A 13,050-nucleotide genomic window follows, 5' to 3' on the forward strand; every position below is an offset into this window, starting at 1 on the left:
TATCCATATTGTGCCCCAACGTACCACGAGGAACTGGATCTCATCCAGTAATTTGCCATTGTTGGTGTTGCTGATCTGAATGAGACGGTTGCTCTGGGAGATCTGGTCCATCTGCTCCTTCACGCTCTGCAGCATCTCCTCATAACTGAGCAACTTTCCTTCGATGTTGTCCACCTCCCCCAGAGCATGGTCCAGCAGCTGCATCAGGATGTTCACCTGCTTCTCAGAGGCCATGATGGACTGGATGTTAGCCTGAGCAGAAACGAAGAGATATTATTATTCACGATTTTCAAAAACAAAGCTAGTTTCACCTTTGATATGGTTGTCAAAGAATAACTAGACTACTTGATATTATCAGACAAACTTCAAGCCACAGTTACCTTGACCTTTAGATAATTATTGCACTAAGCTTAATATAGATAAAGGTTATTATGAAATCTCAATGACAGGTGCAATCAATACTTTATAAAACTTCTGGTATTAAAGGGGTTCAATTATGCCCTTTCACAAAGTCTAGTTTTTGGGGTGTGCTTTTATGCATTACTTTTCACATATTGTACATTATTACAGCACCTCTCTCCCCAGTCTGGCCTGAACACGCCATTTAGTTCTGGTTTCAATGAAGCCCCTCCTTCCAAAATATGAAATGTGCTGTGATTGGTTAGCTGCCCTAGTGTGTCATGATTGGCACCACTTTTTAGCGCGTGTTTGGGAAATGTCCCGCCCCTTACCATAACCGCAAGCTCTACTCAGATGTAAATATTAAGGACTGCGTCAATTTCAAACCAATTCAAGCCTGATTTAGACCTAAAATGTTAACGAACAAGAGGATCGTGCAGAACGGATTTCAAGCACAGACTTTGAGGATTTCACGGGACGTTTCAGAGTGATATTTTTTTTCTTATACATTTTAGATACAATGTTAAACAGCATTTAATTTAGAAAAACTATGGTAATACAAACAGTAATTGATCACAAAACCATGGTTAATTATCCAAAGGGGCGGTGAACCATCTTACAAAAGCGAGAGCTGACAAAAGCTACAGTAAACACTATATCAACACTAATGTTGGCTAGCAGGCGAGCGGAGGCAAAGCTTAGCCCTTTGTTTACATCATAGCAACAACATAAAACTTACAATTGGAACTGTTAATAGAAAACGCAACTAGAAATAATAATACATACTTATAAGTTGTGATCCACAAACAACAGATTGTCCCGACAAAGTGGGAACTGCTCCATTTCAGGAGAAACTTCTGTGCGGCGCCTGCATTGCGGTTCTGGAAGCTGTTCTCCGTAACAGTGTTTAAAATAAATGTAAAAGTTTGTCAGCCTTAGGAAGGTGTCACATATTCCCTGTGTGTTTGTGGACTTTTACGTTATTTCCTGTTGTGCGTTTTGCTTTGTAGTTCTTTGTTATTTTCATGCTGATTTAGTTCTCCAGGGCTGTGTTCAGCCCCAACAAAACGTTGCAAAAAGTTTTTTAAACGGAAACGGTGCTGCGTTGAACACCCTGTTCTGAAGACGCAAGAGTTGCAGCTACGGCAGCTGAGAAGGCCATTCTTTGTGTTCTTTTTGAGGAATTTTCGGAGCATGATGAAATCGATATAAATACGTGTTTAATACTGTAAATTACATGCAATCACTGCCCTTACCGTCCAGAATAAAAGACAACATCCCAATCCCATTTAATGAACCTTTTTTTTTATCTCCTGGTAATTTTATTTTATTTTATTTCCAGTTCTTACTTTTTTAATAGCTTGTATTTTCTTTCTAATTTTTAAGTAAAGCACTTAATTACCATATATGAAATTTGCCTTGCAATGAAGCTAAAAATATAAATAAATACATCATCATGTTGATATATATGCTGTATTTTTTTTTTTTTACGACAATCATGTCTTCTAATATCTTCAATTGTTGCGTATACTGAGCTGTTGTAAACATCTTTATCCATTTGTAAACATCTTTACTTGGACCCATTGTGCGAGCTGTCTCTTTAATACCGCGTGGTTTATATACATGTTGCTGCTGATTGGGCTGACATTTTTGACACACCCACCAAACGAGATAAAACGCATCTCAAACGTTTTATCAGTCGCTGTACGCATGTAATGATGTGGTATTATGAGTTCCTTGTTTTTCTTTCTAGTTTGGTCTTTAAATGTCCCTGCACTTAGATTTGCTTCCTTGTCTGCTCATTCCACACTATGCGTTACAGAAGGCCAAACAAATGAGTTTTGGAAACGGGGTGGAGAAACAAGCGTCTCTTTGACAGCGGCAACACTGCCTCGTCCCCTTTTTACATTTTGACTTCACAAGAAAAAACTTCACTTCACACGGAAAAAAACGCGGTGCAGTCCAAATGAGCCGTTCATTGTACTTCTTGAAAAGTGGATTCTGTTAAATAAAATACCCCCTTTGGAGTGGACTTTGAGCTTTGTAACCTTGCAGAACTTTTTATGCTCAAACAGCAACATTACACACTAACTAAAGCTGAAAAAGTGAAAAAGCGAAAAAGCATAATAGGACCCCTTTAACACACCAGTGTTTAACATGCTCACCCCATCTAGGACCTGCAGCTCACGGGACAGTTTCTCAGCAAAGGCCTCAGCGTTGGAAATGGCGTACTCGCAGACCTCCATCATGCCCTCAATGTCCTGCTCCTCACGGGCGTTCAGCTCCTGGTAATCGTCCAGAGCGTCCTCATCTCCTCCAGCAACACTCTGACTCTCTCCGCTCGGGACGGACTCTGGGGAAAAGGCATGAGACGGTGAGCATTACAATAGTAAGCTCAAATTCACACTACTGTTCAAAAGTCTTAGGCACGTTAGTATTTTCACCCCAATAATGGTTTTAAACCAGTTATTTATATCTTTTGCAATAGTGTGTCAGCACAAAATATCAGTTTATATTTCCAAACATTCATTTTGCCATTAATTGTAATACTCCAGTGAGATTTTTGTATGCACAGGGAGTCAGACAACAGCCGGTATGCTCCACACGGAGACCTGGGGCCGGATTCACAAATCTTTTTAAGAAAGAAGTTAAGAAAATTCTTAAGATAAATTCTGAGAAGTTCTTAAAAAAAATCAAATATTTTCTTAAGAACATTTAAATTTTTTACATAGAAGAAAATCAAAGGTGTTTTATGGTGTTATTTGATTGAAATGCGGGTATTGCTGAAGACTCACTGAATGAAAAATTGTAGATTATCCATGATAAGTGTGCAAACTATTTTCGTCATGACTGGCTTGATGGGAGTTAATCAAAAAACAGCGTTGTGTTTTTAATGTGCCGTGCAATGTGCTCCTAGCCTGGTCTTACCAGACTCTCATATATTTCATTTGTACAGAGAGTCTGGCCATCCTCCATTGACAAGCGTTAACTTCCTTGAAGGCGGGAACTCTGTTGAAGTTTAAAACTATTGGATCTGCCCAGAGCCACTCTGGATCTGCCATAAGCAATCGCTAACGTTTGGTCGTGACGTATGTCATGCGCTGTTCACCTTTGTTTCTCACATGGAAGTCCGTAAAAATAACTGTGCAGCCACCTCAGTGATAAAACCTAAAAGCTTGTGCATTTGGATTGTGATTTATTCAGTGGAGGGGAGAGTTTTGGGATCGGGAACGCGCTGCTCACGTGGACCGTGACATGATTGTGCTGTAAATAAAAAGTCATATGCTTGGTATGATAAGAATAAATGCTGTCTAAATAACGGCCCAATTCAAATGTTTACGTGCTTTTCTTTTGTTTATTTTTTGAGCGGTGATGAAATATATTGCTCTTGAAAATACTTGCCAGCATTTAAAGAAATACAAGTCTAGAAATGCATCCAAATTATGAATGAAAAATGAATGAAGATTCCATTTGTAACAGTAACTAAGGTTAATAAATGCTGTGGAAGTATTGTTCATTGTTAGTATGTTAATTTCAACAAATCAGTTAACCTTGGTTAATGCACTATGAAATAACATGAATGATCAAGGTACAATTGTATTGCTCATATTAATACATGCTGTAAAAATGTATGCATAATGCATATAGTTCATGTGAGCTAATACATCCTTGTTGCATAGGGACTTGTGTTACCTATGAAATGTACATGCATGTTTCTAGGTTATAGGTAAAGAAACAAATTTGACCTGAAGAATTTGTTCTGTTAGAACTTCTTATTTTAATATTTATATGGTTTTTAATGTAGCACATTTTCATGGATCAGTACAGTTTTTTTAATTTCTTGTTATAAAGTTCAGCACTGTTTTACTTATGTTTTTTTATCCAGTATCCATTTTAAAGGTCCCATTCCGCATGATCCCATTGTTCAAACTTTAGTTAGTGTGTAATGTTGCTGTTAGAGCATAAATAATACCTGTAAAATTATAAAGCTCAAAGTTCAATGCCAAGCGAGATATTTTATTTAACAGAAGTTCCCTTTCAAAGCCTACAGCGAACGGCTGGCTTGGACTACATCCTGGTACTTCCTTCTTTAATTACGTCAGTAGAGCAGTAGAACAGACTTACCTCCGCCCACAAAGAAACGCGAAAAAGGGGGCGCGGTCTTGTTGCTGTCCCACGTGGAGAAGCGGACGTGTCGCGTGGAGAAAAGGAACTGTTGCGTTGAGTGTGTTTATCGCCATGTCGTCGAGACGCTGTTATTTTCATCCAGGAGTCAAATCACCTTTGTTTGGCTTTCCCAGGGACGCTGTAGAGATTATTGAACGCATACATCTCTCCGTTAAGAGGCGTGACCTTTCCAACATGCGCTAAGCTGCTGTCGAATCACAACACAGGAACTGCTGGCACCTGCGCTAAGCTGCGGTCGAATTACAACATGGTAAGCGCTTGCACAATCAGAACTCGTTACGTGTTTCTGAAGGAGGGACTTCATAGAAAGAGGAAATCACCAGCCGTTTTTAGGACAGTGAAAACAGCGGTACACAGATAAGTACATTGTATGAAAAATACTGTGTTTTTTTACACGCGAAACATGAACACATGTTATATTGCACACTGTAAACACAATCAAAGCTTCAAAAAAACACGAAGAACGGGACCTTTAAAAACTATCGGTCGATTAATCGGTTATCGGCAAGTGCGGTCCAACCTAGTTATCGGTATCGGTAAAATCCACTATCGGTCAACCTCTACACTACAGCAATAAATAACTGTCTTAAAATCATTTTCGGGGTGAAAATACTAACATGCCTAAGACTTTTGTATATTATACACTACCGTTTAAAAGTTTGGGGTCAGTACATTGTTTGTTTGTTTTTAAAGAAATTATTACTTTTACCACAAAAATCCACAAAAATATTAAGCAGCCCAACTTTTTGATAATAACCAGAAATATTTCTTGAGCAGTAAATCCTCATATTAGAATGATTTCTGAAGGATCATGTGAAAGTAATCACAATGATATTCAGCTTTGCATCACAGGAATAAATAACATTTTTAAATATATTAAAATAGAAAACATTTATTTTAAATTGAAACAAAATTTGACAATATTACTGTTAGTTTGTGTCAAGTAAATCAAATAAATGCAGCCTTGGAAATATAAAATCGTACCGATCCCAAACTTTTGAACAGTATGAACGTGAGTATGTGAACTAAACTACTCCATAAATAAAATGTAAGTAACACTCATTACAACAAAACACATGCACACAAACAGATCTAGAGGGTGAGCACTGTGCAAATGTTCCCTGATTACTGCATATGTGGTTAATGGAAGGAAAGAATGACCATTAATGAAGGGGAAAGAGTAGCAGGAGGTGGAAACTGGAGAAGGCAAATGGAGGAGGATGAAAGATGGAAGAAAAAACAGCATACAAACCTTCAGCTTTAGGAAGCTCTGGCCAGTGAGAGATTTAAAGAGAACAGCACAGATCAGGTTAAAGCATTAAGAGACACTCATAAAGACACATTGCAGAAACCCAAAAGAGCTCAGGAAAAGTGAAAGAGAGAGAGCACTAGCTGCAGGGAAACTACCTACCACTGCAAATGTAATAAGTATAAGCTTTAAGACTTTTTCTCTATCGAAGGGCTGAGGTAATTACACATTAGAAACAGACTGGTAGTTTAACAACAACATGCTATTGCTCTCCCACACCACCGGGAGAAGTAGTGAGCCATACCCTCCAGCAACTGAGGACTGACGTTTTCAAACTCCACTTTCTTCCGAAGGTAGCGCTGGTTCAGTTTCCAGATGCATGAGATGAACGAATTCTTCTCTGCAGCGCTGCTCGCCACCCACCGATAAACCTTCTCGAAATGGAGGTCAAACTCTGGATTCTCCTGAAGAATGGAAGAAATTAAAAAAGCACAAGATACTCTCAGTAAATTCAGGCCAATACCATATCAATAATTATTTTGGCCATGGGCGTCAGAAGCAAAAAAAAGGTCCTTTAAAAACATTTTACTGGAGTAGATGCCCTTTACATTAAGTACAAATATTGCCTTGTTTGTTAAACATCTGGTTGGGAAAGACAAAATTACGGAAATCACCTTATCATTAAGAGCAGCGATAGTGTAGGGGTAAGACGAATGGCATCAAGTTTTGACGCACATCGAATCGAGGTTCGAATCCGCCTTTTGCCAAACTCACTCTACTCCCTTTTCCCATCACATATCAGATCGGAAAGGCATTTATTTTCAATAAAAATGAAGAAAATATTAGAAAACTGTGTTTATCGATTAGCGGTAGATAAACAGACATGTGCTGAATTAGAGATGATAAAAGTGAGTGGGTCCAATATCATTGATCGTAAAAAGTGGGCGGGTCTTGTCCCACATACAATGGTTCCGACGCCCATGATTTTGGCTAATATTATATGGCCAATCACCATAACTAAATTTGTCTAAATAATTAAAATATATAACACTTAAAACTAATCAATCACTTTAAAGGCACAGTATGTAATTTTTCGCTGCTAAAGGTCGCTTACTCAAAACAAAGGCGTAGCTTGATGACGCCTGGATTTCACAAGTCATGTGTATGTCATGTGTACGCAGTGCTGTTTTATAATATTACACACATTTGCGTGTGTTGAGAGTTATGTTTTAATGCTATTCGCTCCGCGGCTACTATAAGACTAACCCCCGGTTTCACAGACAATGCTTAAGCTAATCCTAGACTAAAATGCATGTTTGAGCTGTTTTAACTGAAAGAATCTTGCACTGACAAATCTTAAAATATGTCAGTGGCATTGTTTTGTCTCAAGATGCACACCAGTAATGTTTTTTTCTTGGGCACGTTTATAAAAGTTACTTAAATGTCCTAATTGAACTAAGGCCTAATCCTGGCTTAGTCTAAGCCCTGTCTGTGAAACCGGGCCTAAGTGTTTAATTAATAAATTAATTTAGATTAATAAATGCTGGATGGCTTGTGTTGCTAAATGGCATGCAATTCATTTAAAACCTATTGCATGATGGAGAAAATGCTGTGTTACTGTACAATACTTCGCTTTCTGTCTATAAATGTATCCAAACAGTTTCAGGCCCGGTTTCACAGACAGGGCTTAGACTAAGCCAGGATTAGTCCTTAGTTCAATTAGGACATTTAAGTAACTTTTATAAACGTGTCCAAGAAAAAAACATTACTGGTGTGCATCTTGAGACAAAACAATGCCACTGACATATTTCAAGATTTGTCAGTGCAAGATTCTTTCAGTTAAAACAGCTCAAACATGCATTTTAGTCTAGGACTAGCTTAAGCATTGTCTGTGAAACCGGGGGATAATATATTAAAGCGTCTTTGGTGTTTCTATGGTTTCTACAAAAATACAGAAATTGTGAGTAACACGAGTATGATGTCATTGATAGGCGACACGGTCCGTGTCCGGGTTAAAATTGCGTATTTCTCTGGATTTAAACATTCTTGGAAACATCTGGGATAATGTAAGTACAGGTCAACAAAATATATAACACTGTTCTAGTGGTTTTTGGATATTTTAATAAAAAAGTCTTACATATTGTGCCTTTAAGTGCTACAAGTAAATTTAGGCATCACAACATTTAAATGTACAGTATGAAAAATTTCGATTTTCTTTTTTAAGATCAACTTTAAGTGAGCATTGGGTTATGGCAAAGGTAATCAAAAATGTTAATTAAATTATTAAAAATAATAATAATTAAATATCCAATCAGTGTTGTTATTGTGAACTCAAATAAAAAATCGTTTACGTTAATTTAAATAAAGTCAAATTAAATTAAAATATAAATATTAGATGGAAAAATGTTAACTTTAAAATTACAAATAAAGTATACATTGAAGTACTAATATTAAAAATAGCTCATAATATTAATAAACACTATAAGAGTACATAAATAATTAGGGATGCACCGATATGAAAATTTTGGCCGATAACTGATAATTCTTTATATTTGAAAGCCGATAACCGATATATTGGTCGATAAATCTAAATCCAGATTTTTATATCATTTTTGAGAGCCTGATTACAAAAACAAAAGTCTCATCATTAATAGCCATGACCCAAGCACACAATTATGATGTTCTTATTATAATTTTATGTAGCCTATGTAGCCACTTCCTTTTTGAAGTGATTCCAATCATATTTCAAGCAATTTAAAATGGTGAACAGTGCACATCTGTTTCAGCTGAAGGAAATAATACATTATTTATCCGTTTTAAAATATCGGCAAAATGTTCTTATCGGGTCGATAACAATAACGTTAAAAAATTAACATATCGGCCGATGCCGATTTGGTGGCCGATATATAATAAATAATACTACAATAAAAATATACTATCTATGATCTGTAAATATACTATAAATATTAGGGCTGTAACGATTTGACCAAAAATAAAAACCTCGATTAATTGAACATTTGACCTCGATTACGATTAATGAACGATTATTTTGCTTTTTTTGCCCTCATAAGGTTTTTGAGTAAGTTCACTGATAAGGTTTGTACTGTAAATATTTTCTACTATTAAAGGTGGATTTTTTTTTTCTAATGAAAAAGTGCATTTCTTTGTGATTTTAAAATACTTGAAGGAAAAGGTTCACTTTTAGCAGTTATTGTCTATGGGGCAGATTTCTGCTTGTTGTACATTAGATACAAATAAATTAGCACAGTAGGCCTATACATTACATTTATTTGAATGCATTAATGAGAGAGAGATTGGGTGTGTGAATTACTCATACCGTCTCTATTCATTATGAAGCTGTGGTTTGTACTTACTGCAAAGGTATTCAAATGTATGCCTATAACGGTTGAGTTTCTAAGCTCCTTTAGTGACTTTAGTCACAGGACGGCGGTGACACTGCGTTTCTGCGCGCGATCTTCACGTGATGTGCGAGCTTCTGTATGACTGTTCGTTTGTTACAATATATCAGGCATTAGTTCAACATAATACACATCTGATGGTCGAAACTCGCTTTACTGTTCAAACTGGCAGGGCTTAAACCATATACAAATGACAAGCTTTGTGAGGACTTAGGTGAAAGAGGTCTGCCTTCAGGGCGCGCGCGTGTTGTCAGAGACGCGACACGACTCGGCTCTCTGTGTCACACAGAAAAAAAGCTGAGCACTGAACGGATACGTATTGTTGTTTTTGAATAGTGCACAATCGCTTTAAATGTTGAAACTGGCAAGCCTTTAAACGCATGTACTTGACAAACTTTATGAGCATGAAAGTGAAAGCGATCTGGCTTCGGGGCTTGCGCGCACCGTCTCTGTGTGTGTGTGTGTGTGTGTGTGTCAGCGCGTATAGGCTATAAGAACAGCAATTAACTGACCTGTATATAAACTGTGTAAAACATGAAGTTACTATAGTGATTCTGGGCATCTATAAACACAGATAACTGCTCCTTCATCTCTCTGTGTGCCTGCAAACTGCACTTGATGTGACTGACGGGGCGGAGTCACGCGGAAACCGGAATAACCGACATGGGAAAAATACGTCGGTTAGAGGTTCTGAATGTCGGTTTCGGTTATTTTTCGATTAATCGTACAGCCCTAATAAATATACAATAAATAATCCTACAATAACCGATCTGAGCTGTGTTTCTCAAAAGCATCGTGAGCTAAGTTGAACCGTAGAGACCATTGGTGGCAATGGTTCAACAATATACTTCGGCTTACAAAGCTTTTAGGAAACGCAGCCCTGGACGGTACACATATATCATGCATCTATAATATTTAACTAGATATTTTATTACAGATCTGAATTAATACTGGTAACGTTTCACGTATGACCTCTGACCTTAGTGGCATCTTTGGCATCAACCTCTGTCAGGTCCCGTAGTTCCCAGGCCATCTGTCTCTTATAGAAATCTCCTTTATCGGACTTCTTCACTTTCACCACCTTCACCTGCACGGGACGCTCTGTAGTCACTAAAGAGGTAAAATCATCCATAAATGAGTGTTTAATAAATGACCGGACAAGGATCTGCGGACTGTGTCTGTGTTCTACCTGTGGCACACAGGAAACAGTTCTTCTTCTTTTTCCCTGCCTTGCAGACATTGACGATGCTCAGCAGACGCTCGTCATTGGGGGTGAAAATATCCCTCTGAAGGGCGTGCTTGATGGCAGTCATGTTTATTCCTGAAATTAAAAGCACAATTGGGTCATGGGAATCGGCAAACAATATTTATATTAAACATATGTAATCTGAATGGGCCTTTTGCACTTAGTATACTGATGGTCATTCAAAAGTGCATTAATTTTGCATGCAATTCGCATAAAAAAATTATATTATAACAAATAGGGATGCACAATATATCAGCCACCATATCAGTATCGGCCGATATATGTTCATTTTTAAGGTTATTGTTCGGCCCAATAAGAAAATTTGCTCCATGTATTAAAACGGATAAATAATGTATTATTTTCTTCAGCTGAGACACTTCAGATGCACACTGTTCACATGATGGTTTTGAATTGCTTGAAATATGATTGAAATCACTTAAAGAATGAAAATATGGTTTAGTGCAGCAGAAGTCTTTAATATAGGCTACACAAAATTATAATGAGAACATCATAATTGTGTGCTTGGGTCATGGCTATTAATGGTGAGACTATTATTTTTGTAATCAGGCTCCCAAAAAGTATATTAAAATATGGATTTATATTTATCGGTCAATATATCGGTTAACAGCTTTCAAATATAAAGAATTATCAGTTATCAGTATCAGTGCATCCCTAATGACAAATACTTCATCTGTCAGCTGCAAGTGTGCAACAATACTTCAAATGTAGCCTACAAGATACAATAAAACACGACAAATATGGCTGAAACATTACAGACACAAAGGTAAGAAAAGGTGTTTTCTAAAATATCACATTCATACAAATGCCATTTATTCACATAGGTAACTTAAAGGTAAACATTTGTCCATTATTCACAAAAATTTACTAGAGAGTACCATGGTGAATCCATGTAAATACCACAATAACATTATATGAATATTATTATTATTATCCCGCACTATGATATACATTAAAACCATATGTAGCACAGTACCGCTCCTATACTTTTTATAAAGGCTTTTTATTCAATCTTAGATTACATAACTAAGTTTTTTAATATGAAGATGTCTTTATTGTCATAATAACAGATGTTTTGTATGTATAAAAAGGTCAGCTGACACAGTAAACAGCGCAGGGGCCTTTTTGAGAAGCTAATAAACTGCGACTACTAGTCGACTCTTACCTTATTTATATCCAATGGAGTGGCGAAAATGTTTTCTTTAACGCTTTGACTTGTATTTGTTTAAAATAAAAGCTTTTCCACCCCTGAATATCACATCAGCTGTCAGGGACCCAGCCCTGAGAGCAGTGTGAACAGGAAAAAAACACACAAACTTCCTACTTCCGGTAGTGTTTCTACAATAAAAGTCCCTTACTGCGCTACGCGTAAGCTACTTTTATTGTAGAAATACTACCGGAAGCAGTTTGTATTTAAAGATATATGAACTGACGATAAACAATATAGCATAAGCTTATATCATCATTAAAGTTTATGTGTAGCCATACCATAACCCGTTTAATCCGACATTTTCCAAGAGATGACATTTGTATGGTATTTGTAAGAATATTAAAAAATCGATGTCATTTATGTAAAAAATAATAATTGAAATGTCCATGAAAAAATGGGGTTTATGTCTGGTCACAAACCTCCAGCAATTAGTTTAAAGATTGGTTTATTTGTTAAAAAGTTGAAATTAGTGTTTTATTCCATTAACAAAGAAGTAAACGGTCTGGCTCATTATAAACTGAAATAAATAAGACAGACAGACATGGATGGATGGATGGAATAAACAACTAATAACTATAGGATTAACTACCAAAACCTGTGCTTTCAGTTGAAACAAAGACCATAAACAAATTTACACCTCTTATGAGCAAAATATGCAGGAGTTTAATTCTCAAAATAAATTAGTAGACCCTTTAAAGAATATATGTAGGCCTACAAAATATGATTTTTTTAAATACTTTTTGTAATGAGGAAGAGATATTTTTCTAGATGTGCAAGCAGGAAGTAAACTGATCTAGTCATATGACCTTACACTAGTCACATAACATTGATACATTTTAATCGCAACAATAATTGTTTTCATTTAAAAGTTGAATTTCTTTCCCAAAGCCAACACCTCCAGAAATAAGAAAAAAGACTGGTCACAATTGTGACCAGTGGGATTAAACCGGATTAAACAGGTTAATTTATTAGCTCCAACGTTATCTCCTGAGGTTAAAAAGCAAACAGTGAAAAGGGAACGGTTGGTAATAAAATAAATCCATGAAAACAAGACCTATTGTATTTTACAGCAGGCTACAATACATTTAAAATGTATTTTAAGATAATTTGTTCACTCTATGGTAGAAAAGTATAATTTCAGTAATGTACAGTAAACTGACCTGAGGATACAGAAAATATATAGATTGTCGGTAACACTTTACAATAAGGTTCATTAGTTAACATGAACTAATAATGAACTGCACTTATAAAGCATTTATTAATCTTTGACAATGTTAATTTCAACATTTACTTATACTTTATTAAAATCTTGTTAACATTA

General features: G+C 36.4%; 1 protein-coding gene across 5 annotated transcripts in view; it reads right to left on the bottom strand.

Annotated features, from left to right (window-relative positions):
- The window catches only part of exoc1 (exocyst complex component 1), a 34,359-nt gene extending 22,485 nt beyond the window's left edge, over positions 1-11,874 (bottom strand). For 3 of the 5 annotated variants that reach the window (XM_079830623.1, XM_079830626.1, XM_079830624.1), the window contains exons 1-6: positions 11,685-11,874; positions 10,445-10,576; positions 10,235-10,365; positions 6,141-6,300; positions 2,565-2,752; positions 25-252 (exon numbers count right to left, since the gene is read on the bottom strand). In XM_079830623.1, coding sequence (XP_079686749.1) covers positions 25-252; positions 2,565-2,752; positions 6,141-6,300; positions 10,235-10,365; positions 10,445-10,568 — 831 coding nt within the window. In that variant the 5' untranslated portion in view covers positions 10,569-10,576; positions 11,685-11,874. Of the gene's footprint in view, positions 1-24; positions 253-2,564; positions 2,753-5,839; positions 5,858-6,140; positions 6,301-10,234; positions 10,366-10,444; positions 10,577-11,684 lie in introns of all 5 variants that reach the window. The other 2 variants (XM_079830625.1, XM_079830622.1) reach the window with 1 other exon arrangement.
- Between the last annotated feature and the right edge of the window lie 1,176 nt (positions 11,875-13,050).

This window comes from Gobio gobio (assembly GCF_949357685.1).
Source record: "Gobio gobio genome assembly, chromosome: 12".
NCBI classification, from domain to species: domain Eukaryota; kingdom Metazoa; phylum Chordata; class Actinopteri; order Cypriniformes; family Gobionidae; genus Gobio; species Gobio gobio.